The sequence below is a fragment of the Bombyx mori genome, chromosome 26, assembly GCF_030269925.1.
Source record: "Bombyx mori chromosome 26, ASM3026992v2".
NCBI lineage: Eukaryota > Metazoa > Arthropoda > Insecta > Lepidoptera > Bombycidae > Bombyx > Bombyx mori.
This window is the reverse complement of record NC_085132.1, coordinates 2,351,542-2,379,357: the sequence shown is the minus strand read 5'-3', so window position 1 is coordinate 2,379,357 and position 27,816 is coordinate 2,351,542. Positions and strand designations below refer to the sequence as shown.

The window sequence follows — 27,816 nt, the reverse complement described above, 5'->3', positions numbered from 1 at the left end:
AGTGCATATTAGGGAATTAGAAGCTCGTTTGAAATAAAACCAGGCAATGTATTTAATTACAATTCGGATTTATTGTTGTATAGTTTTGTCGACGCACTTGAGGCTGCAGTTGACGTGCAACGCCGCGAGTTGCGTCGCGAACAGCTTGTAGACGTGCGGCGCCCGCACCGCGCCCGCCCGCCCCCCGCACGCGCACGCGCCGCCCCCCCGCGCGCCCGCCACGCTGCCGCACGACGTGCACACCGCCATCTGGCGCCGCACACACACACACGCTTAGTACTGACGCTAACACGTCGCATTACAGCACAACTCAAGTACATACTGAGATTAAAACACGCTACACACAAAAAAATATAATTTGCGTAATTACTGGTGGTAGGACCTCTTGTGAGTCCGTGCGGGTAGGTACCACCGGCTAACCTATTTTTGCCGTGAAGCAGTAATGCGTTTCGGTTTGAAGGGTGGGGCAGCCGTTGTGACTATACTGAGACCTTAGAACTATATCTCAAGGTGGGTGGCGCATTTACGTTATAGATGTCTATGGGCTCCGGTAACCACTTAACACCAGGTGGGCTGTGAGCTCGTTCACACAGCCAAACAATAAAAAAAACCCAGCATAGGTAGGAAAAAAAAATCCTACAATCTACGGTATCGTTTTAGAAAGTCATATTTCTTTAAAGGTTAAATTAAAAGTTAAGGTAAAGTAAAGTTAGGTCGGTGAGGTATCGATATGAAGAGCAAGCAGTACGTCACCGACCTCTGTCTCGTCGGAGCAGCGCAGCAGGCGGTCCTGCAGCAGGAAGGCGGCGCCGTGCGACACCAGCGCGTCCCGCTCCATCTCCCCCAGCCGCACGCCGCCCCCGCGCCGCCGCCCCTTCACCGGCTGCCGGGTCAGCGCGTCCACGGGCCCGGTGGTGCGGACCTGTACACACACACCGCCGTATAACAGCCGCCCCACCCTTCAAACCGGGATGTTGTTCCCGACGGCACTAGACGGTCTCTCCATAGAGATTTGTCTCTGACCTTCTTCTTGCTTCGGTTTCCTCAATACCGAGGGTCGTGACCTCCTCGCAACAAGAGTTTATTCCGGACCATTCCACGCTATTTGCCTCTATCTGCCGCCGAGTGTAGAGCATCGTGAACTGTGATGTCGAGGGTAGTGCAGCTCTGGTCAGTCCAACGTATCGAACGTTTCGGGCCTCTACCGACCACACACCACCAATATAGTAAAAGAAGGGATTCTAAATAAAGCTTTTTTTTTTTGGTTTTTTGAAGTGAAACTTCTAAAGCGACTTCCAACAAGGTTGCTAGAAAGAGACAGAGCGAGAGTGAATGCGCGCAGTATACCTGTTACAGGCCAGCGCGAGCGTTAGTAACGTGTAGTGTCATATATTTTAATGAAGTAAAATTTTTATATAAATTAATATAAATAAGATGACGCATCTATTATACACAGCATTCCCTATTACAAGAGCGGTCTGATTTCAGGATGAAAAACGAAGAAAACCACAATACTACAAATCTCAAAAGAAGTTTCACTTCATACACATGCACCGAGTTTTTTTTTTTAGTAAATTCCCGATGTCGAGGACGTCGATTCCCGCATCCCACCTGCCACTTGTCGGAGACCATGTGCCGGAGTCGCTGGTAGTGTATGACGCCGAAGAAGATGTCCGCGGTCATCTCGCGGCCGTCCACGCCGCTGTACATGCGCTCGGTGCCGTAGTAGTTGTAGCCGCCGGCTTCCAACAGCCGCCCGAAGTAGTCGATGGCGGTGTCCTTCTCGTTGAAGCGGAAGGGAGTCGCGTCGTGCACCTGCCGGCCGACACTCGCGTCATTGATGCTAGTTTTTTTTTTAAGCGGTATCATGACCTGGTAACTAAGACTTTTAGGTCAAGTCTAATATTTTAATTTTAATGAAAACTTTTTTATATTAAAAATGATAGTATGAGATGATATGGGATGAAATATAATCTCAGTAAAATGGTGGTCATATATAGAATTTTTCAATGGACTTTGCTTCTAGTGACTGTCGGACCCCACAGAGCGAGCTCGCATTGCGCCAGTACATATTGAATGTTAATCTGTGCCTACAGTGCATTTGGAGCACAGTAGGGTCACTACCTAATAACCATTATCCAAATACAATATATTAAATATGCAATAGTGCATGTAGAGCGCAGTAGGGTCACTCACTATCTCAACAGTTGTCCGAAGGTTTATAACGATGCCATTACTTCATCCATTTTGATAATCGTGATCTAGACGCCATGTTAGCCGCACTAAACCGAATCAAACCATCTCAACAGTAATTAATAATAGCGGTCACTGTTAATACGTGTCGTGAGATTTCTCACTAGAGAACCACACCAATATATTTATTGTACTTTTTAATTTGTTTTTTTTTTATTGCCCTTGTTGGCTGTCGAACATACGCCCGCCTAATGGTGAGTCGATACCGTCACCCATGAACTTCAGCAATGCCAGGAGCAGAACCAACCCACTGCCTACCGTAACCGTTTCTGGTATTGTAATGTATAAATGCCGAGACAACTTTTTACTGTGTGCATATTTGTTGAAATTCCGCGTTAGAGGTTAAACTAAAGTTAGTGCGTGCATCCTCACGTGTCCGTGCAGGCTGGCCGCCTTGCCTGCCATGCACTCGATCATCATGGCGATGGTCATCCGGCTGGGGAAGCCGTGCGGGTTGAACAGTATGTCCGGGACCAGCCCCGACTCCGTGAAGGGCAGGTCCTCGGCCGGCCACTTCTGCGAGCAGATGCCCTTCTGGCCGGCGCGCGACGCGAACTTGTCGCCCACCGTTGGGTTGCGCTGGGAATATATAATTAACACTTTAGAACATCCTGTGTGAGCGGTCGTCTGGTGCTAACGTATGGCAACACTGACATGTACAACTGACATGTACAATGTCTATTTTATAAACTAGGAAATAGCCGATAATATAGAAAATTTCAGTGTATTTTTTATTGCTTAGATAGACGAGTTCACGGCTCACCCGGTGTTAAGTGATTACCGGAGCCCACAGACCCACCCACCAGTATTAGTTTTTTATGTGGGTGGGCGAGCTCACGGCCCACTTGATGTTAAGTGGTTATCGGAGCCCATAGACATCTACAACGTAAATGCGTCATCCACCTTGAGATATAAAATCTAAAGTCTCAAGTATAGTTACAACGGCTGCCCCACCCTTTTGATTTTTATTACACCTTGTTAATCCTTCACCGTGGAAGTCAATCGTGAACATTTGCTAAGTACGTATTTCATTAGAAAAATTGGTACCCGCCTGCGGGATTCGAACACCGGCGCATCGCTCGATACGAATGCACCGGACGTCTTATCCTTTAGGCCACGACGGACTTCGATAATCTGGCGAGTACTAGTCCTGTATAGAGACCTGTATCCTGAGCGTGATGCAGGCCTTGGCCAGCGGCTTGGCGCTGAAGTCCCCGCACAGCCGGACGCTGTCCACGATCACCTCCTCTTTCCCGTGGTAGCGCCCCACCACGTACTTGTTTTTCTCACCGTCGTAATAACTGAGGACAGATCGGAACATAGTTTAACATTTTAACATACAGTTGGAACAGCTGGTGGCTAGTGGCAAACGCAGGCAAACGATCCCATTCCATACAAATATGAGCTAACGTTTACGCTATCGAGAAGGTTAAGAAACTCGCACTAAGCACCCGCTGACTGACCTGTAGAAGGGGTCGTCGGGCAGCAGGCGGGCCCCGGGGGCGGGCAGCCCGTCCGCGTCCAGGGGCCCGGGGGGGTCGGCGCGGCCCCCCTCGCGCCCGAAGTGCGAGGCGGGGTGGCCGAGCTCCACGAACTCCGACTTGTACACGAAGCCGGCCGCCAGCCCGCGCTCGTACGACGCCTTGTTCAGGATCATGGCGTCCTCCATGTCGTAGCCCTGGGGGCGGCCGGAGCGGGGTAACACAGTATTAAGTTGTGCATAATTTTATTGCGACTCGCGCTTGCCATTCACCGCATTCTATCATCTTTGTCCCCGTTTGTAAAATCTAGGTAATTTATGTAAGCTTTAATTAAATACGTGAAGTCGTCGTGGCCTAAAGGATAAGACGTCCGGTGCATTCGTATGTAGCGATGCACCGGTGTTCGAATCCCGCAGGCGGGTACCAATTTTTCTAATGAAATACGTACTTAACAAATGTTCACGATTGACTCCCACGGTGAAGGAATAACATCGTGTAATAAAAATCAAACCCGCAAAATTATAATTTGCGTAATTACTGGTGGGAGGGCCTCTTGTGAGTCCGCACAGGTAGGTACCACCTCCCTGCCTATTTCTGCCGTGAAGCAGTAACGCGTTTCGATTTGAACGGCGGGGCAGCCGTTGTAACTATACTGAGACCTTAGAACTCATGTCTCGAGGTGGGTGGCGCGTTTATGTTGTAGATGTCTATGGGCTCTAATAACCACTTCATACCAGGTGTGCTGTGAGCTCGAATTTTTTTAATTAATTAAGCGGCCTGTACGGTTTGCACATACCTAAATAATACGTGGACACGCCGTGCGTCGTCATTGTGGTGTCAGGTTATTTTATTATATTATCAGAGCAGTGCACTTAGCAACACGCACTCGTTAAGACGCCACATCTGTCCTTTACCAATATAATAAAGGTGCTCAAACAACACACTAACTCTTTGGAACTCAACAAAACTTCCCCTTGGACCCCAACATCTTTTTTGGTCCTTCGAGCTTATTCTCGCATGTTTTTGTGTCTCTTACAACAGTGGCGAATCGGTTCGGCTGGCCTCTCACAAGCGAGAATCCCCAGCTGCATTGAGACAAGGGCGCACACACTGGGTAAGAGTGCATAAACATAGTGAGATTTGGATACGACCAATTTATCAAAATTGGATCTTCGTGTCGTGAACTACGCCTAGCTGTACTTGTCACCGTCAACTACGTGCCAAGTTTGGTGAGCTATCACATTATTTCATAACATCAACATGGATAAACTTGAACTTCAATCAACTTGTTTCGAGAATATCAAGACTTTGTGTACAAACTACCGCAAAGATTCTTCGTCTCGAAAAACTGAAGAGTACCTCAACATACGTTTGTCATCTTTGGAAGAACAGTGGAGAGACTTCGAGGCGAGAAATGCCTTATTACTACTGGAACTGGAAGACAAAACTATACATTATTTCTCTGAAGACGTTTACAACAAAACTAAAGAAATGTATCTAGCAACAAAAACAGACATAAACAACAGACTTAAATACTTGAAACAGCAAAAACATAGTGTGAATTTTGATTTAAGTGACATTTCTGTTGACTACACTCAAGACTGCGAGGACGGAAAATCTGAAAAAATACAACAACTTTTAAATAAACAAGAATGCAATTTTAATGCGATTTATCATGCATTGTCTAAAATTGACATCATTAGAACTAGTGAAAAGTGGGAGCTGGAAGATAATTTTAACATTTTAAAATCGAAGTGGGAGTCCATCGACAAACTGCACTGGGAAATTGACTTTCAGCTGAAGGGGTCTAACGATCACTATTACCGCATGTACTCAGATATCGAAGAAAAATATGATGAATTGAGAAAACAACTTCAATCTAAAATTTGGTCGAATGCACACTATCAGCAGTCGACACCGAGAATGGAATTACCTGATTTTTACGGAAACTACAGTAAGTGGATCTCTTTTAAGGATCTGTTTCTCGAAACCATCCATAACAACCCAACAATTAACAAAGCGCAAAAAATGAAACACCTGAAAACCAAATTGAAGGGGGAAGCAGAAAGTCTGGTACAGCATTTATCCGTCTGTGCTGAAAACTACAACTCCTGCTGGGATATTTTAGTGCAACGGTATGATAATCGCCGCCTACAATTTTCATCGTTTTTCAACACGATGATGAGTCTCCCTGTTATACATCAGCCCGACGCTAACAATCTCAAGAAAATGCATGACGTCATTAAGGAATGCATGAACGGCATAGCTAACATCGGACTGGATACGGCAACGTGGGATCCAATGATCGTGCATTTAATGTTACCAAAATTAGATTCAACAACTTTAAATGATTATATGAACGACATCCGAGATCACAGAGAATTACAAAACTTGCAAGATTTTTTATATTTTTTGGAGTGCAAGTTTATGGCATATGAAACTGCAAAATCAACAAAATCTGTAAAAAATACCACTTCAGAAAAAACATCTCATTAGAAACCGGCTAACAACAAACAACCTGTAAAAAAATTTACATATGACTCTAAGAAAACTTATAACTATCACGCTACTTATGGAAAATGCCCGAATTGTAATGGAAATCATGTTTTAATGCAATGTGCTAAATTTATTAACATGGATACTGCACAGCGAAACCACACTGTTGCGAAATTGAAACTCTGCAAAAATTGTCTCTATAGCCACAATAACGAAGAATGTAAATCAGCGAAAACGTGTAAGGAGTGTAACATGAAACATCATACCATGTTGCACAACGTGAACTGGAAAATTCCAGCGAATGGTAAAAATAACTTTGGACAACAAGCCTCCTCTTCTCAGCAACAAGCTTCGAATCACTTATCATTGGATAAAACTGAAATTTTACTAACTACAACTCTACTGAAAATAAAGGCTTATGATGGCACTTATGTAAAACTTAGGGCCCTCTTGGATCAGGGCTCACAAGTAAACTTAATAACAGAAAATGCCGCTCAGGTATTACGCCTGCCGAGGAAAAGGTTCGCTGCTACTATCTCGGGGGTTGGTTCAGTATCTGGTGATTGCAGGGGTCAACTAAACTTATCTTGTAAATCAATAAACTCTGAATACGACTTCGAAATACAAGCACTTATAATGAAAAAACTTACAAATAACTTACCGAATGCTACTTTCGAAAAATCGAACTGGCCTCATTTGGAAAACTTAAAGCTGGCTGATCCTGACTTCAACATCTCTCGCCCCATCGACTTACTACTGGGTGCCGATGTTTATTCAGACATTATACTCAATGGAGTTTTAAAAGGAAGCTGTCAATCCCCTGTGGCACAACAAACACATCTAGGATGGATCCTATGTGGGAAAATGAAAACGTTTAATTGCCACGTGACCTTGGTGAACTTTGATGAATTAACAAAGTACTGGGAGAGCGAAGAAATACAAAATTCTGAAGATATTTCCAAGGGCGATCAGTGTGAACTATTTTATTCGGAAACAGTACAACGTGCTCCCGACGGAAAATATATTGTGAAGATGCCACTCCGCCCTGACCTTAAAGAAAAATTAGGTTCATCGAGACCTATCGCTGTCTCACAATTTTTACAACTGGAAAAACGGCTCGCTAAAAATAAAAAACTTTCAACTATGTACAAAGAATTTATCAGAGAATATGCGGACCTGGGCCACATGAAACTGTCGCCTCATATAACATACGCCGACTGTTACTTACCACATCACGGTGTTTTGAAAGAGAGCTCTACAACAACCAAACTGAGAGTAGTCTTTAATGCATCTCAAAAAACATCGAGTGGTCACAGTTTAAACAGCCTTTTGAAAAAGGGCCCCAACCTTCAAAAGGACATTCAGTCGCTTATTTTGAAGTGGAGAACATACAAATTTGCCTTTACTGCTGACATTGAAAAAATGTATCGTTGTGTGTGGATAAATGATGATCAGCAACACCTACAAAAAATTATCTGGCGAGATTCACCAGAACAACCTTTACAAGAATATAAACTTTGTACGGTGACCTACGGTACCAAACCCGCTCCTTGGCTAGCCTTACGTACACTCAAACAACTCGCCATTGATGATGGTCATAAGTACCCCACTGCAGCTGCAGAGGTCCTGGAGAACCACTTCTTTGTAGATGATCTTGTTAGTGGTGAAAGGTCATTCGAAACCGCCAAGGAGTTACAGAGGTCCCTAATCGATTTACTAAAGGGTGCGGGGATGAATTTACGCAAATGGTCCAGCAACTATCCAACTTTATTAGAAGACTTACCTAAAGAGCAAATTTCAACAACAAACAGCTTCGATTTCAAAATTGATGAAACATCAAAAACGTTAGGACTTACCTGGAACACTAACAGCGACACATTTCACTTAAAATGGCCTGTGAAGCAAAGTACTAAACAACTAACAAAAAGACTATTACTGTCTGAAATTTCTAAGTTTTATGATCCGTTGGGATGGCTGTCTCCGGTGACCATTACTGCAAAATTACTATTTCAAAAAGTCTGGACTCTAAACATTGATTGGGACGATGAAATTCCCCAAAATATTGAGAAAGAATGGCAAAAACTAAAAATAGAATTGCCTTTCATTCGTAACATAACTTTGAAACGATGGATTGGCGAAACAAAACAAGATATAGAATTACTTGGTTTCTGTGATGCAAGCGAGAAAGCTTACGCTTGTGTTATATACAGTCGCGTGACAAATTCCAACGGAGTTCCAGTAATTACGCTACTTGTATCCCGCACACGGGTGGCTCCTATAGCACAAAAAACCACGCTGCCGAGGCTTGAACTGTGTGGCGCCTTACTGTTGGCTAAACTCATGGAAAAAACTCAGAAGGCTTTATCGGAATACAATCTGAAAATTCAAGCATGGTGTGACTCGCAAGTAGTTCTCGCGTGGCTCCAAGGGGACACTGCTAAAAGAGAGGCCTACATATCCAATCGAGTTACAAAAATCAAACGGATTATACCTACCACACAATGGCGTTACATTAAGTCAGAGCATAACCCTGCCGACTGTGCATCGAGAGGCATGCTACCAAGTAAACTAATGACCTTCGATTTATGGTTTCAAGGTCCTGCATTTTTGAAGAAAATTGAAACAGATGAGACTGCAAATTACAAAACATACCATACAAACATTGGCTGCAAAGAAAAGGAAAATCAAGAGACTTCGTCAAATCACGAAAAGGATAATTGGATAACAACCTTGTTAAATAAATGCAGTTCATTAACAAAAGTTTTCCGAGTTACTGCTTGGATATTACGTTGCATAACAAACATGAGCGCTAAAAGGAAATCTGAGGCCCCGTATCTGACTACTACCGAACTAACTACAGCAAGAAAAAATATTATCAAACACATACAACAAATACAATTCAATCAAGAATATAAACAACTTTTGAAAAACGAAAATGTGTCGAAAAGGAGCGCAATTATGAAGCTGAACCCCTACTTAGACGAAGATAAGATAATTCGCGTGGGCGGCCGCCTCCAAAACTCAAACTTACCTGCGGAAATGAAAAACCCAATTATCATACCACATAAAGGTCGATTAACGCAACTTTTGATTGAATATTCCCATTTAACTACACTGCATGGAGGAGCTCGGCTAACGCTGACTTACATACGACAGCGATATTGGATCGTCGGAGGCAACAGGGCTGTCAAAACTCAACTACGAAAATGTGTGCGCTGCCACCGTTTCACACAAACCGACAACCATCAACTGATGAGTAATCTTCCGCAACAGAGAGTAACCCCATGTCGACCCTTTACATTTACAGGGGTTGACTACTCTGGTTACCTCGAACTGAAAATAAACAAAGGCAGAGGTGTAAAAACTTCTAAGGGATACATTGCAATATTCATATGTATGGCTACCAAAGCCGTACATATTGAACTTGTTTCCGATCTCGGCACTGAAACATTCATAGCAGCTTTTCAACGACTATGCGCAAGGCGTGGTACCCCTAAACATATGTACTCAGATTGTGGAACTAATTTCATCGGCGCGGCAAAAGTGCTAGGTCAGGAATTCAAAAACTTCAAACAAATCATGACAACCGAATTTTTTGATGAATTAGCTAAACTGGAAGTCGAGTGGCATTTTAACGCCCCTGCCTGGCCGAGCGCGGGCGGTTTGTGGGAAGCCGCCGTCAAATCCATGAAACGACATTTACGACGAGTGCTAGGTGACCAGAAACTCACCTACGAGGAGATGTCAACGCTACTAACAAAAATAGAAGCCTGCTTAAACTCGAGGCCCTTGTGTCCTCTTACTGAAGATCCAGAAGAATTTTACAACTGTTTAACACCCGGCCATTTCATCACTGGCGGCGCGATAATGACGTTACCATTATCAGATTACACTGACGTTCACATTGGCGTACGTCGTCGATGGCAACTTGTAGAACAAATGTTACAACAATATTGGAAAAATTGGTCCAACGAGTACCTAACACAACTGCAAACTCGGAGTAAATGGAACAAACCTACGAAAAATATCAACGTCGGCGATATCGTATTGGTTAAGGATAACAACTTACCTCCTGGAAAATGGGCTTTAGGGCGGGTGCTCGAAACCCACCCAGGTTCTGACGGATATGTCCGAGTTACGACCATCAAAACTCGAACAGGAGTAACCAAACGTCCCGTAACAAAACTATCACCTTTACCGTTGGGGTCTGAAATCGAAGAAGGAGATCCCACAACTAAGGAGCAACAAAGGTCAAATTTTGAAAACAAGAACAGAAAGGGCAGAAATAAATTATCGAGTGTTTTACTTACGATGCTGACAATGTTTACATTTATATCTGGATCATATGGGTCCGCGTTATTAAGAGCTCAAATTACAAGCTTAGAACGCGAGCGCCCTATCTACTATGACGCGATCGGTAAAATGCAAATGGTACACAATGAATGGACTTTAATTATGTATTACAACATAACAACGTACTGGGAAGGAACTCGTCGTGTCGAAAACTATTTTAATACGGTGAAAGATTTATGTCACAGTGCGAATATACAAACCTGCAGAACTACCATAGAACAACTAAGCCACGAGATGGAACTGCTCGGTCATTATAACTCGATTTTGATAAATCCGCAAAAACATTTGACTAGCAGAAAAAAACGCGGTTTGGTGGACGGAGTGGGCTACGTAGCCAATAGCTTGTTTGGAATATTGGACCAACGTTTTGCTGAAAAATATGAATATGACATACAAACGATTCAGACCAACGAAGACTATTTACTTGAGCTAATAAAAAACCAAACTAGCATCGTGGAATTAGAAAACAAAGTTCTAAAGAAAAGTGAAGATAACATTCAACGGCAATTCGATATGATCGACCGCTTTGTCAACCAAACCAACTTAAACTTGGCAACAATTGAAACGGAAATGCAGATTCTCTCCGCCACTACCTATTTGAACTCGGCATCATTGACTGTATATCTTCTTATAAACAGCCTAAAGACTTTCCAAAACATGCTGTTCAATTCGCTTACAAACGTCTACCAAGGACATATAGATGTGCACCTGATATCTCCAGCTCATCTTACACAGCAATTGAACGAAATATCCGGAAAAATTCCGAAAGACTTATCTTTACCCGTAGGAAACTACAAAGAAGATATAAAGGATCTCTACACGTTGATATATGTGAAGGCGCGGGTCACCGAAAACTATTTTCTTTTTGAAATGCATATACCACTTGTATCTAATGAAGATTTTAACTTATACAGGGCGATACCATTGCCTGTGAAAAACAATGAAAGCTACGCATATATGCGAATTTCATCGAAATATATCGCAGTAAACTTGGAGAAAAATATATATATTTCGCTAAATGAAGATGATCTTAAGAGCTGTCTCCAACAACGTTCAGATAAAATTATATGCAAAACAAATAAACCTATTTTTGACATGCATAGCAACGGAGCTCCATGCGAAGCGAAACTGCTGTCACATCAAAACCTCGAGCCCTGTGACGTCGAGAGCGCGTCATGCAAGGACGCGTGGCTTGAGTTACATGCATCGAACAAGTGGCTCGTCATATGCTGCGATAGGTGTACTTTACGCACCATATGCAACAGTGACGTGTCCTCACACACCATGACGTCATCGGGGATAGTATCGCTGCCACAAGGATGTGTACTTCAGTCTAATGACTTAACGATATATGCGCATAATCGTTATAACAGCCGTGTGAAGTTAGATTATGAAATCGCAAGTACAACGTTGGACAATTCAGTAAACAAAATAGTAAATTTAATATACAACTACACTCCGAATCTGTTCCAGTCTACAGCACGTGAAACAAAAATAATCGCTAAAGAGATTGCTAAGCAAAAGGAGCAGGAAAAACATTTTCCGTCGACCATCATATCAGCGCATGACATACATCAGTATGTCATTACATATTTATTATTAGTAGCAGCTCTGGTTATTGGCCTCGTGTGGGTTGTGAGGAAACATTCCCACTGCTTAAAGAAAAAGAAGAGCCATCCACTTGCACCCACTGAAGATATCGAACTTCAAACATTTCACCTGCGGCACGACCGACGAGATGATGGTGTTCAATCCCAAGTCGCGCCACCACCGAAGCCAGCCCGAAGCGTAAACACCAGTGGAACCAACTTTGCCTTTAGTTTTGATTAAGTTAAATTTTAAGTAATTTTGTTGTGAAATGTCATTTTATACATATTTTTACTTTTACCTTTACATTTTTAACTTTTATATTTTTTACATTTTTATTTAAGCTTACGAACTATTTCATTTATTGTTAATCGATTGTTTCTTGCTCTTTTGGGTTGCCAAGATGTACGGTTTGCACATACCTAAATAATACGTGGACACGCCGTGCGTCGTCATTGTGGTGTCAGGTTATTTTATTATATTATCAGAGCAGTGCACTTAGCAACACGCACTCGTTAAGACGCCACATCTGTCCTTTACCAATATAATAAAGGTGCTCAAACAACACACTAACTCTTTGGAACTCAACAAAACTTCCCCTTGGACCCCAACACGGCCCATGTTTTAATGAAGTACTTAAAAGTATTTATTTTATTTATTTTTCTATCTATCGCATCTCTTATACACAGCAATCAGTATCACAAGAGCAATCTGATTTAAAAAAATGTATTTGATGAAGAAAAATGAAGAAAACCATAATACTACACATCCAAAAAGAAGTTACACTTTATTCACATGCACCGTTTTTTTAACTGCCATCTCAACATCCGAAGTCCGCATGGCTGGATGTCACCTAGCTAAGGGTTCAAGGTCAGGTTAGGGGTACTGACCGTGTAGGATATGACGGCGACGATGGCGTTGGTCCCGGCGGGGTAGTCGTCGAGGGCGAGGCGGTCGTGGTGCGCGGGGCGGAACAGCGGCGCGGCGGGAGTCTGCAGCCGGTACAGCTTGCCGGGGCCGGTGCCGCCCCACGTGTGCACCGGGGTGCCCATCGTCTGCTTGCCCATCTGGCACTGGTACATGTTCCTGTGCGAACGCGGCACGTCTATATATCGACCGGCGAAAGGATATTTGCAACATTAAAACACACTGCTGTCAAGTGTTTTTTTTTCGGGCCGGGGGCCGAACCTCCTACGAGGTCCCCGCGCCTAGGGGGCACAAGGTGTATGTGGGACTTAACGATCTGCAAGGTGTTGGGAACAGACCGTGGGCCCAAAGAATTTTAGAGTCCTACCCACTAAACGACTCCCCTGCATTCTTCGCCCAAGTGTCCGATCCCCTCCGAGGTCAGAACCCGGATGAGGTAGGGGGTTACCGCGGTCAACACTACAACCAGACAGGGCAGCTCACCCCAAGGATGCCCAGCCGACGGAGCCTTCGAGGCGGCTCAGAAACGTCGGCCGTCTCGGTACGGCTGCCCGTCAGGCCGCCCAGACGGTGCCGCTGGTGTCCCGGAATACACCGCTGGACCAGAACCAGCCAGCCTGGTCGGGACGCGATACACCGCCAACCAGTTGCTCTATTATTGATACTCCTCGGCAGCGCGCTAGAGTACTGGTAGCGCGTCGCGCGGCCTCCACCCTCTCAGGTCGCCCCTTGACCTACACCGGGGGAATGCTTCCTACAGGGGCCGGGACGTAAGGGCGTATTCCCTCCTCCGGTCCCCGGCTCGACGGCGACGGATCGGTGCGGAAAGGGAAGAGCTCTCCCTCTCTTGTTCCAGTGTGGCCTACCCCAGTGACGCTGATACGTACCTTGGAGACTGATTACAGTCCGGCATCGGCACCAGCTGCGCCAAGTTGCTCAGGAACGCTGACTGCGAAAGCTCCATGTGCGTCGTCTGACCTGGAAACGTGAAGGTCAACCAACGATCAGTGCCGACCCTGACGGAGGACTCGACCCAACGATACCCCTTTTAATAAACTAGATAGGCAAAGAGTACACGGTCCAGCGCTGGAGTCCATGAACATATCACAACGTGAAGTTTTTTATTTTTTTGCTTAGATTAGTGGACGAGCTCACAGCTCACCTGATGTTAAGTGGTTACTGAAGCCCATCTACAACGTAAATGCGCCACCCACCTTGAGATATAAGATCTAAGGTCTCAGTATTCTTCAAACCGAATCGCGTTACTGCTTCACGGCCGAAATAGGCAAGGTGGTGGTACCTAACCGCGCGGACTCACAAGAGGTCCTACCACTAGTATGTACGCAAATCAAAAATTTGCGGGTTTGATTTTTATCACACGAACCACTTTGAGACAAGTCAGAGTCGCGGTCACGGCCCAATGTTTTCCAACTACCCACCTTTGTGAACCTCGTTCGGCGTTATGGCGATATCCAGGTACAGCTGCTCCATTGTACCGATCAGCTCTAACTGCGAGGTGGCCAGGTTGATGACCGGCCGCATCATGCGGGCCTCCGTCGTCATCAGGAATATGCCAGGGTATTGGGCGCAGATCTGTGAATAACAGCATATCGGTTTCTAGATTGGTTAACCCCGGGGACGCCTTGCAAGCCCGCGCGGGTGGGGTCAGCCGTCCTGACGCGCAGTAGTTAGTCACGAAGCAGTAAAAAACAGAGTTAAGAAGAGAAGAGATGTTGGGAATTTTTTTTAGAAGAGATGTTGGCAATTTTTGTTAATTTAGTGTCTCCTCAAGTTTTAACGTGTAATAACGGTGGCTTATTAACTGTTTTGTATGTGTAAAAGTGCACAAATGTGGGAAAATGAAACAAAGCCGCTGAACGTAACTTCTCGGGATCTTCCAAAAAGTCCGCTAAAAAATCTCAGTAAATGACCACCATTTTACTAAAAAATATATTTTATCACATATTTATTTATTTATTTATAACTTCTTATACTAGAAAGTATAAAGGCGGACTTAATGCCATAGGCATTCTCTAACAGTCTACCTTAGGGGAGTGCAGAGATGAAGCTTGGTAGGTGTAGTGTGAAGGGGATATTACTTAAACATATATTATGTGTATATATAACATACATAATACATAGTACTTAAATAAATACATATACATAAATATATAGATATATATAAATATATACATATAAAAACATATATAAACAAATATTATCAATTAGATGACTCTGCTAACTCTCTGAGAAACAGTTCTCGAACCTTCGTCTTAAACGCTTCACGTGTAGTGGCCGACCTTATTTTGAGTGGGAGCGCATTCCATAGAAGAATAGACTGAATTGTGAATGAAGAATGTAAAAAGTCAGAACTATGTGGAGGACAGCGAAGAAGAAGATTGTGAGATGAACGAAGATTTCGGCTGTGGTCAGACCCTAAGTATTGAAAGGAATTAGTTAAATAAGCAGGTGGATTTGGGGAGTGCAACAAAGAGTAAAGAGTATTGAGAGCACGCAAGCTACGGCGTTGACGAATGGGGAGCCATTTGAGTTGGGAGCGATAAGAAGATACGTGATCGTATTTTCGAAGATTATAAATAAATCGAATGCAGTTATTGAGAAGCCGGTTAAGTTTATTGAGTAGATCTGCATTCAGGTCAAAGTAGCACACATCACCATAGTCGATCATGGGGAAGACCAAAGTTTGAACAAGCATTGTCTTGGTCTCGGGCGGAAGGAAGGAAGGAAGGACATATCATCTCATCTCATTTCATTTAATTTCACCTCAGTTAATTAATGTCCCAAATGAATGATTTTCATTTCATTTCACTCCATATAATCATTTTTCATAAAAATAAGAATATACATTAAAATATGACCTGACCTGAAGGTCTTAGTTACCAAGTCATAAAATCGCTTAAAAATATATATATGTAGGAATGGAACGGAACGTAACGTATGAATGAAAGATATGAAGCATGACTGAGTGAGAGAGATAGGAGATGTCGTGTTAACAGTCAATAAGCCACCGTTATATTATACCTTTAAGCGAGCTTATACCTTTAAACGAGCAATTCTTGTATATATATATAATCTGAATCTCGGAAACGGCTCCAACGATTTTCATAAAATTTAGTATACAGGGGATTTCGGGGGCGATAAATCGATCCAGCTACGAATTATTTTCAGTTGCTGTTCGTTAGTCTCGCTAAAACTCGAAAACGGCTGGATCGATTTGGTTAATTTTGGTCTTGAATTATTTGTGAAAGTCCAGAGAAGGTTTAAAACGTAGATAAATATGAAAATGCTCGGAATGAAATAAAAATAACAATTTTGTTTTCCCTTTGACGTATCCCCCTTCGGACGGATTCCTTTTGTTTGTTTTAAGTTTATTTTATACAAAGTTTAGGTCTTTTATTTATCGATTGAGGCACTACAAAGTCTGCCGGGTCAGCTAGTTCAAAATAATATTTGCACGTGTTGTTATCAACAATGTGTTAAAAATTTTCACCGAAATAAGAATAGATCCTGAAAAGTTACAAAGTGTTAATTTCTGCCGTTCTCGTTAACTTGCTGCGGCGATATGTGGTGTAAGTGTTCGATTAGTGATTTTTTATTTCATTTTTATCACTAACCCACAAAATGACAAAACTAAATACACTATCGATAACGCTTATCGACAACAATAATGTGCATCACTATGCCCGTCCACTATGCTCGTGAGTGGAAGAGAGAGCAAAATACTCGTTTCACCGCTCCGATTTTTTATTACCCAAACTGCACGGACAAAATAATTCTACTATAGTTACACATTTAAGCCCGAAGAAACACGAAATAGACAAAATAAAACAAATTCTTCGTGTTCCCGCCAAAAAGTCCAAATAATAAACACTCACCTGTTTTTTAGGGATGACCACAATCTCGGTAGTGATCGGAACCTCTTCGCCCTTTATCTTGAGGGTGCGGAGGTAGGCGGCCGACTTCTCGGCGCCGCTCTCCGCGATGTAGCCCACCAGCCGCCCGTCCACGAACACCGGGTACTTGTACGTGTCGCGGTCGCAGAGCACGCTGCTTATGGGCTCCATACCTGTTTGGTACCACTGTGCTTAGTGCGAGTTTTTTAACGTTCCCGATAGCGTAAAAGTTAACTCAAATTTGTAGGGGCGCTGTTCCAACTGCATGAAAATTTAAGTTAACTTTTACGTCAAAGAAACTCGCACTAAGCACACAGGAATATACAATAAGAAAGAAACTTCCAGATTCGACAGTCGAGTTACGTGACGGCCTCAATTGTACCCAAGTCATATATACCTAGTCGTGTATGGAACATTCCCACCACCTCCTATGGTCCCACCAACCTTGCGGTTATTAGGACCGAAGCATGAACTTCACGGCACCGAGGTACCGATCGGTTCTACAAACTAACACCGTCCCCTTCACTCCACTAGCATTCTCCCCATTCTGGGGCAGCTAACATCACCCACATTCTTCGTCGCCAGGCAGTTCTTGTGATTCGCGCGACGTGCGCGCCGTGTGCCATGCATGCGCAAACTCGCGCAAGAGCCGAAAGTTATGGTCGTCCCTGACCAGGTCCGCGTGGTAAACTGGGCCCACCTCAGTCGTGTATGGAACAGTGACGTGGGCTTAGAGCAGCACAACGGATTCATCGGAGAATGGACATCAATATTCTCTGAGTATAGAACCAGCGTACTATGATCCCCAACGGATATTTACTTGCGATAAGAATGTAAACCCAAACCGAAGGGCAACACCAATCCTACTTCTTTCTACCGTGAAGCGACAATCACAATTGTACAGTACAATTGGGGCTTCGACCTCACGTCTCAAAGCGTGTAGCAGCATTCGCGTTGTCACACACACACATGCCTACGTTTTTTTTTTGTTATTAGATATACTGAATATTACTGACTCCCGTGTTCCAGTGATCAGGGTCAAGCAGACCAATCATAGTTGAATGAATTCTGAAACTTTTTTATTCTTACAAAAATCAACACCCTGTACCCAATTAAATCTACTTTTATAGTTTAAATTCGCGTTTATTATTGTCCATATAAAATTCCCGATTCTATTCCGGTTATATTAGTTTCGAATACCTACTGTACAGTTTTCGTGGTAAGGGACGATTAAAGGATTATACGATATTATAATAATGTTATGAATATTAAATTAGTATAACTAGATGATGACCGAGATTTGCTCTGCTTTTTTTTTTATAACTCCATCTTGTTGTGTCCTTAAAGGAGTAAAAATAGTATTAATATTCGCCAATTGATGTCGGGAAGAGTCATAAAGTTGATTATCTATAAATATTTTTTTTTTATTGCCCTTGTAGGCAGACGCGCATACGGCCCACCTGATGGTGAGTGGTTACCGTCGCCCATGGACTTCAGCAATGCCAGGGGCAGAGCCAAGCCGCTGCCTATCGCTTAATACTCTCCATAAGCCTCGTTTGAAGAAGGACATGTCATAGTGCATTGATTATTGAAAACACGAATAAAACAACATTTTCTGAAAATAAATCGTAGCTAGATCGATTTGTCGCCTCCGAAATCCCCTGTATACTAAATTTTATGAAAATCGTTGGAGCCGTTTCCGAGATTCAGATTATATATTACAAGAATTGCTCGTTTAAAGGTATAAGATGTTATGTAAAATGTGACATACAGCCTTTTCTATTCCGTTAAGAAAAATCGATTTATTCGATTCGGTATGTGTAGTAGTCATTTAAAAGTTAAACATTACTTGAATAATTAGTATAATTCATTAAGTCGTGTTCGAAGAACAAAAACCCATGAGAATTTTAATTATCAATTGAAACTTACCGCAGTTTTGTAAAACTAAAGGAAGATTATCCACTAATTTTTGATCGGGAATTTGTGTGATCTGAAACAGAGATGTGCCTTTTTAATTTATTGCCGAAAAAACAATAAGCTATGACGCGTTTTTTTATGTACAGTCGGCAACTAAAGTGCACGAGTGGTATGATTAAAAAATCGTTCGAGACGGTACCTAATAGGTAGGTAAAACACCTAGATTTATACCAAGCTGTACCCACAGATATGATAAATAAAACCACTAACGCACATCTAGTTTATTGTCTTGGATTAAGAGTTGACAGCATTCAGCACACTCTGTACATTTCGTTCCACCATTTTTTACAACTTCGTGGGTGGTGTTCTTACGTGTAGCTTCTGTTTGCGCACGTTTAAGAACAAGATAAGCTACCATAGCCATATTGGAGCGCATCAGAAGCGCGGACATTAGCATTTAAGTTATTGGACAGAAAATTTTGGTCCCCGTTGCCAAAACCGGCTTGGAGCCATGATGATGATGACATTTCATTCGGGACTCGTACGAGGGCATTGACCTCACGCGTTAACTGCGCTTTTTCCATTGCGTGTCGAACTATAACATGGATGTACATCGGGCTGTCCCAGCTGGGAGGCAAGGTGCGGCGGGGTGAGGTGCGGCGGGGCGAGGGGCGGCGGGGCGAGGTGCGGCGGGGCGAGGTGCGGCGGGGCGAGGGGCGGCGGGGCGAGGGGCGGCGGGGCGAGGGGCGGCGGGGCGAGGTGCGGCGGGGCGAGGTGCGGCGGGGCGAGGTGCGGCGGGGCGAGGTGCGGCGGGGCGAGGGGCGGCGGGGCGAGGTGCGGCGGGGCGAGGTGCGGCGGGGCGAGGTGCGGCGGGGCGAGGGGCGGCGGGGCGAGGTGCGGCGGGGCGAGGGGCGGCGGGGCGAGGTGCGGCGGGGCGAGGTGCGGCAGGGCGAGGGGCGGCGGGGCGAGGGGCGGCGGGCGGGGGGCGACAGACCTGCGCGGACATGGTGAGGTGGTTGAGCAGTCCGCAGGGCGCGCCGTCGGGCGTGTGCACGGGACACACGAAGCCCCACGCGTCCGGCAGCAGCTGCCGGGCCTCCGTCGTGCGCATCTCCATGAAGAACGAGCCGCGGTGAATCGACCTTAAGCACACAACGCCATTATTAGCAAACGACCGGTAATCTTTTTTTTTATTGCTTAGATGGGTGGATGAGCTCACAGTCCACCTGATGTTAAGTGTTTACTGGAACCATCACCGCCACCCACCTTGAGATATAAGTTCTAAGGTCTCAGTACTCAGTATAGTTACAACGGCTGCCCCGCCCTTCAAACCGAAACGCATTACTGCTTCACGCCAGAAATAGGCTCAGTACTCACCTTTCCGCACGGATTCACAAGAGGTCGTAGGACCTCTTGTGAATCCGTGCGGAAAGGTAATCACTGGTGGTAGCACCAGTGATTACGCAAATTATAATTTTGCGGGTATGATTTTTATTACACGACCTTATTCCTATACAAATACACCGGACGTCTTATCCTTTGGGCCACGACGACTTCTAAATAAGGAAATAAATAAAAAACATAAATATTAACTTGAAATGCGACATATATCGCATCCTGTTGATGTTCTCGGCCACGATGGTGAGTCCCTTGTACTGCGTGAGGTTGACGTTGCTGGAGGGCGCATTCCCCGTGGCCAAGAACGTCTCCATCTTCTGCTCTAGACTCCCGCACGCGCGGAGGATTTGTTGAAGCTCTTTCTGTCAACGAAACCATATTTCTATACTTAATATTATTATAATAAACATTATTGCCTTTTGTTTATTTCACTTTTACACTAAACACAATATTGCAAATTACCCGAGCACAACAATGGCAGAGAATATTATGTGCGTGAGAGCAGACGTAGACACTAACGCGCATACGCACTTGTCAGTACCCAGGGAGGAAAAGTTACACTTTCTTCCCTGTACAGCGGGACGAAAACCTTCGGCGTAAGTAGGAGAAAATATTTGTTTGTTTGTTTGTATTGAATAGGCTCCGAAACTACTAAACCGATTTGAAAAATTCTTTCACTGCTTGGAAGCTACACTGTTACCGAGTGACATAGGCTATAATCTTTTTTGAAAAAAATTAGGGATCCTTACTAAAACGCCAATAATGTAACCAAAGGTATAAAAAAAAAATTACCTAAAATATTCTTTACATCGCGTGCCCTGCGAAAACTATTGATGATAGAATAAAAGAATGTACCACGACTTTGTAGAATACATTACTATTTACAAAAAGTGTCGCCACAGCATATGTCTAACTATTATAGTTATGCCACAATAAGTGTTCTTTTATTTAAAAAAATAAAACAACGTCATATCGTTGAAATTTTTGTTAAAGACCCGAGCGGAGCCGGAGCGAGCCGCTAGTTTGTTTATAAATTGACCGGCCTTCCTGTATGCTAGATGGTTGAAAGAATGGATGTCAAGCTTACGACATGATTTTTTTATTGCATGTATGGATGGACAAGCTCACAGCCCACCTGGTGTTAAGTGGTTACCAGAGCCCATAGACATCTACAACGTAAATGCCGGCACCCAACTTGAGATATGAGTTCTACGGTCTCAGTACAACGGCTACCCCGCCCTTCAAACCGAAACGCATTACTGCTTCACGGTAGAAATAAGCAGGGTTGTTGTACTTACCTATACGGACTCACACGACGTCCTACCACCAGTAAAGAGAGTACCATGAGATAATTCTATTCGAGAAAGTTATTTTGCTTTTAATCGTGTACATCAGTCTTTCTCAAAGTGGGCGATAGCGCCCCCTTGGGGGCGTTTGAAACCTAGAAGGGGGCGTTAAGGGGCCCAGAAAAAATGAGGGGTGTTGGTGTGGGTTAGGGGGCGATGTATTATTTGTGAAATTGTGGTTTTTAACTTTTAGAGGTGTATAAAAAATGGTGGGCACTGAAAAATAATTGATTTTCAAAGGGGGCGGTAAAAGAAATAAGTTTGATAATCACTGGTGTACATGAATTGTGGAATACGAAACACTAGCAGCCCGCCCCGGCTTCGCTTGGGAAGTAGGGTACGCGATGTAAAGAATTTTAGGTAATTTTTTTACACATTGGGTTACATTATTGGAGTTTCAATAAGGACCACAATTTTTTTTGAAAATATAATAAAGATAGCCTATGTCACCCGGGGATACCGTAGCTTTCCAACAGTGAAAGATTTTTTTAAATCGGAGCCTATTGTATTGTATTGACAAACAAACAAACAAATCTTTCCTCTTTATAATATTAGTATAGAAGTATAGATGTATATAATTACTCATCACTCACATGACCGATGACTAGTCGATGTGTTGTCTTGGCGCGTTTAAGGATCTGTATCCTGACGTTATTGAGAATATTCTGGAGTCTTTCCTTCAACACCTGCAAGTAGAGGTGGCCTCCCACCATCACCTCCTGCATCATTACAGCATCCGCTCCTTCCACCTGAAACCACGCAAATATATTTATTATATTTAAATAAAATTGCAACTTTATTGAGAAAAACAAATAGAGAAGACATTACACTGACCGGAGCTTGCATGAAGCATGAATTATCATGCAATTATATAATAGGTACCGCTACTAATTTCCAAGATTTGATAATTTTTATTTATTGCTTAGATGGGTGGACGAGCTCACAGCCAACCTGGTGTTAAGTGGTTACTGGAGCCCATAGACGACGTAAATGCGCCACCCACCTTGAGATATAAGTTCTAAGGTCGCAAGTATAGTTACAACGGCTGCCCCATCTTTCAAACCGAAACGCATTACTGCTTCACGGCAGAAATAGGCGAGGTTGTGGTACCTGCCCGCGCGGACTCACAAGAGGTCCTATCACCAGTAAAATTGTGTAATTGTGGAGAATTGGGTTTGATTCGACATAGAAGTTGTTAAACTGGGGAGTTGTTTTCAAAAGCTTAAGTTCGTATCTAAATGTCCATAAACATAGGTCATACAGAAATGGCATCAAGAGACTTCTCAAAAGCAGTCAGTATCGCGCGCATTACTCATCCACTTCAGCGAGAGTGGCAGTTTGCATGTTTTTTTTTTTGTTTTTTACCCTAGCTGTGAGCCTTGAGAGGCTATATCAGCGTAAACTTAACTAGTAGGTGAGCTCACGGGGCTCAAACCTGACGACGTTGCTAACACTAACCCTAGCAAGAGCCGTGCTTCGCAGAATCTACCACCGGATCGGAAACGCGACCCACTGAGAAGATCCGACGAGAAACTCAGTGGACTGTGTCTGAGCGTTAAATAAATATTTACTATATTCATGCCACGTTAACTGGTCCCGTGATGAGTTCGTAAAGAACTTGTATTACAGGTACCCGATAACGGAAATAAATGTAAGATTTTTATTATACACATATATATTTAAGATACATCCATAACCCTGGAAAATACATTTATATTTATCATACAAATATCTTCCCTTGGCGGGATTCGAACCCGCGACCCCCTTGTGTAGTGACCATGTCATTTACCACTACACCGGCGGCCTTTAGAACCCTCACCTTACACTTATTCTGAACCAGATCGTAGAGCTTCTGGACCATGAAGACTAAAGCGTGGAACTTGTCCGTGTTGTTCTTTAGGTGGATCATAACGCATCGGTCCAGGAGGAACTGGGCCGCCTCCATCTCGGTAGCCCAGGGCGGCAGCTCGTACAGCTTGGAGCGGAACATCTTGCCTAAGTACAGGCGACACTCTTCGGATGTGTGCAGACCTTCCTCGTGGAGCTCTCGGAGCATATTCTGGATGCAACTGAAACAGTATTACTGGTGGTGGGACCTCTTGGGAGTCCGCGCGGGTGGGTACCACCGCCCTGCCTATAAGCAGTAATGCGTTTCGGTTTGAAGGGTGGGGCAGCCAGCAGCCGTTGTAACTATACCTGAGACCTTAGAACTTATATCTCAAGGTAGGTGGCGCATTTACGTTGTAGATGTCTATGGACTCCAGTAACCACTTAACACCAGGTGGCCTGTGAGCTCGTCCACCCAACTAAGCAATAAAAAAAAAATTGAAGATCTGATGCAATTTCAATCCAACGAGGAACCAAGCTTGACTTACTTGACGTAGTACAAATCATTCTTATTATGCTGCAACAGCAGTGTGTATATGTAGTGATCCGGCCACGGGACCAGGCACTTCATTATGAGGAGTAGGGGAGCGTAGTACATCATCTTGCGGTACGAGAACATCAGCTTGCACGTGCCATTCGTTAGGAAATGCAGAACATTGTTCTGTAGAAGAAAGTTAGCTTGGTAGAACAAAGGTTTGTTATTCTAAAATAGCACCTACTAGGATAAGTTCAAGGTACTTTTCGGATCCTCCCGATCCACCAACGGTGCTTTTAGGTATCTCAAGCACCGGTCATCGTTCTCGTCGAACCCGTCGAAGGGCTCGACGAGTAAATTAACCCACAGACACAGCCCACTGAGTTTCTCGCCGGATCTTCTCAGTGGGTCGCGTTTCCGATCCGGTGGTAGATTCTGCGAAGCACAGCTCTTGCTAGGGTTCGTATTAGCTACGTCGTCAGGTTTGAACCCCGTGAGCTCACCTACTATTTAAGATTACGCTGAAATAGCCTCTCAAGGCTATCAGCTTAGGTAGGAAAAAAAAAGGTACTTTTTTATTCCACTAGTTATACCTATCGTGTTTCAAGTAGCCCTCTGTGTATGTAAGAAGATCCTTAGACTGATGTTCTAATAGGTAAGCAGTGGGGTCACTTGCTAGAGTTTGATGCTGGAATATATACAACTATTTCTTTTTTTATTACAAGCGAGTAATGTAAGCAATGTGTCTTGGACAATTAATTTACTTGTTTATTCAACTCACCGTGCTGGTCTGATCGGAGGTGACGCAACGTACTAATACTCCATAGTCTGAGAAGAGATTTCCTCGCATCTTCCATCCTGACCGCTTGATGGCCACAGGGTAGTTCCTTCGTGTAACCAACAACATACGGGCTAGACGCTCATGGCCCTAGTATTAAGTATTAACAAGTGTTCATTATCACTACATAGTATAAAACAAAGTCGCTTTCTCTGTCCCTATATCTGTCTGTCCCTATATCTGTCTGTCCCTATATCTGTCTGTCCCTATGTATGCTTAAATCTTTAAAACTACACAACGGATTTTGATGTGTTTTTTTTTAATAGATAGAGTGATTGAAGAGGAAGGTTTATATATATAGTAACATCCATTAAATAGTGGAGAAATCAATAATAAATTACAGTTTCCGAAGCGAAGTGAGGGCGGGTCGCTAGTAAACTATATATTGTTTGTGAGATAGTCATCTGTTGCCATTTGAAAGGCTTTCATATTATTACTGAAATTTTATTAAGACTTACAATAGCAGTAACAATCTTCTCTAATGACTACTGAATATTATCATGAACTGTCAGCTTTGAGATGAAGAATTATTATTTCAGCAAAAGCTGCATGTTAATCGATAGCTTCTCCTCAGTCAGACACTCTCATTACAGTGGTTTTGACTGCAGTAACAGCATTGGGAATCTATTCATACAGTGGGTTTCTAGAATATTCTTTTTCGTCTTCTATCAGCCCAGAGATGTCCACTGTGGGACATAGGCCTCCTCCAAGCCTCTAAAAAATGATTGGTCCTGCGCTGATTCTTTTCAGAATCACTAACACATACTTAATTAATTATTAACATTTTGTGCAATAATTTTACTGAAAATATAGTTTCTTTGAAATGACGGTAGTTACAAACCTTTATTACAAAATATCCACCCCATTCATCAGCATGTTCATTTTTCTCAATCAGTTCTTCAGGTGATAAATCAGCCAAATGACACATTTTAGACTACAAATTTAAATAAAGCATTACTTTTAAACAATATTCAGAACTACACCCCACTTTCAGGTGACCATAAGCTCCTCTGTTACAAGGGTAATAAAAAAGAAGGTTAGAATAACAAAAGTTTTCTTTCTAAATTGATAGTCATCATAATAATTTCATTATGACTCCACCAAACTATCCTCTGTATTACACTATTAACAAATATAAAGATTCTTAATGTTTAAATTATAGGGTCTGTTTTCCTTATTTCAACTTTTCAAATAATAATTTCATAGAAATCATAGTATCAGGATCCCAGGCTGTGAATGATTAACATATAAATTGCTCTAAAAGTGCTTTAGGCAATGAATTGCTAACATATCATTTAGTGATTATTAGAATTTTTTTTTTTTTTTTTTTTTATTGCTTAGATGATTGGACGAGCTCACAGCCCACCTGGTGTTAAGTGGTTACTGGAGCCCATAGACATCCACAACGTAAATGCGCCACCCACCTTGAGATATAAGTTCTAAGGGTCTCAGTATAGTTACAACGGCTGCCCCACCCTTCAAACCGAAACGCATTACTGCTTCACGGCAGAAATAGGCAGGGCAGTGGTACCTACCCGCGCGGACTCACAAGAGGTCCTACCACCAGTTATTACGCAAATTATAATTTTGCGGGTTTGATTTTTATTACACGATGTTATTCCTTCACCGTGGAAGTCAATCGTGAACATTTGTTAAGTACGTATTTCATTTGAAAAATTAGTACCCGCCCGCGGGATTCGAACACCGTTGCATCGCTATATACGAATGCACCGGACGTCTTATCCTTTAGGCCACGATGACTATCTTTGTATGCTCAAGTGTCAGTCGAACCTTCCTCCTAAAACTTTATTTGATGACCAGAATTGTAAAACTAGTTTGTTAATATAACAGAATTAGGCTTTAAAGGTAACAGTGTCCAATTTATTTGCATTCCATATACATTAACATGAGTTTACAGCTGACATATTTTTTTCACTAGTATTATAATACCATTAATTACCATGAAGCAAAAAGTTTCTCAAATTCTCTAAAGTATTTTTCATTATACCCCTCAATGTGTTGATACACTGATAGCTAAAATTACAAATTTAAAGCAAAATTATTTAAATTGAAATTTCAAAGGAAAATTACCACAATGAACTCACCTTAATCATAATGGGTAAATAACCTAAGGACCTCTCAATGGTGACAGACCTTCCGTCAATGCACAGAGTGACTCTGATCTTTAACTCTCCCTTGTATGTAGCAGCTCTCTGCCGGCATTCTGTTGGGAGGACCACTTGAGATTTAACCCCTACTGTATCCATGGGAACATTGGGTTTAGCGAATGCTGCTTCATCGATTGTCACTTTGACCTTTTCACCACTAGGTAACTCAAATTCCGATGGCAATAGATCAGCTATAGCAAATTTCAGGCCATCGTCCAGCATATAATTGAATGAATCTATGTGAGGCGCTCCAAGACTTTGAAGGTACTGTAACGAGTGTATGATTTATTATTCTTAAAATGAAACAAGTTAAAAAAGGAAATTAGAAAAGAAAATAAAGTAGTGTGATGAATCAGTACACGAATTTTCTTTTTTATTCTTTATTAGAGCCATACACCTATTAGGTTAAGTCGACTGGTATACGAATTAAACTAATTATTTATGGCTTAGTACAAAAAGTTTTAAATCTTTAATAACAAACTTCTCGAAGACACGCCATCGCGATTACTTCGTTGATTTTCAAATTGCTTTTAAGGGCTTACAAGAAAAATAATAATGAGGTGTAAAGGTTATTTACCGGATTTGCTATTTTTGGCGGTTTTCTATAATCTGGGTGGCTTGTGTACGCCAATGATGGGTTTTGGGCTAGTTTTTTTGGATTCATGTTGATTTAATTACGTATTTAACTTTCATATTCTTAATTTACAGTAGGTTTTATTTATAAATAAACACAAATTGACCACATGTCGTAGCTGTCAAAGTGAAGTAGTGGTAGT

At 42.9% G+C, this 27,816-nt stretch overlaps 2 protein-coding genes across 2 annotated transcripts; one reads left to right on the top strand and one right to left on the bottom strand.

Moving 5' to 3' along the window:
- Positions 1-47: 47 nt before the first annotated feature.
- LOC101736995 (DNA-directed RNA polymerase I subunit RPA2) lies at positions 48-27,816 on the bottom strand. Its single transcript, XM_004932972.5, has 20 exons — positions 27,618-27,816; positions 26,978-27,307; positions 25,714-25,806; positions 24,816-24,962; positions 24,048-24,220; positions 23,492-23,741; positions 22,266-22,421; positions 20,522-20,688; positions 19,923-20,070; positions 18,941-19,001; positions 16,994-17,184; positions 14,537-14,690; positions 13,985-14,075; positions 13,061-13,256; positions 3,717-3,931; positions 3,416-3,554; positions 2,626-2,832; positions 1,612-1,815; positions 758-922; positions 48-249 (listed from the first exon to the last, which is right to left on the bottom strand). The coding sequence occupies exons 1-20, from the start codon at positions 27,702-27,704 to the stop codon at positions 70-72; spliced, it is 3,354 nt and encodes a 1,117-aa protein (XP_004933029.1). The 5' UTR covers positions 27,705-27,816; the 3' UTR covers positions 48-69.
- On the top strand, positions 6,345-12,518 carry LOC134201471 (uncharacterized). The gene has a single exon (XM_062676272.1). The coding sequence runs from the start codon at positions 6,345-6,347 to the stop codon at positions 12,411-12,413; it is 6,069 nt and encodes a 2,022-aa protein (XP_062532256.1). The 3' UTR covers positions 12,414-12,518.

What these genes read in the sequence shown, in the direction of transcription:
- LOC134201471 (XM_062676272.1), top strand. Translation starts at nt 6,345, where the DNA reads ATGCAATGTGCTAAATTTATTAACATGGATACTGCACAGCGAAACCAC.
- LOC101736995 (XM_004932972.5), bottom strand. Translation starts at nt 27,704, where the DNA reads ATGAATCCAAAAAAACTAGCCCAAAACCCATCATTGGCGTACACAAGC. An exon ending in TGGTCATCCCTAAAAAACAG is followed by an intron (nt 14,691 to 16,993) that starts GTGAGTGTTTAT and finishes TGTTATTCACAG; the next exon opens with ATCTGCGCCCAATACCCTGG. An exon ending in TCGCCGTCATATCCTACACG is followed by an intron (nt 3,932 to 13,060) that starts GTCAGTACCCCT and finishes GGCCGCCCCCAG; the next exon opens with GGCTACGACATGGAGGACGC.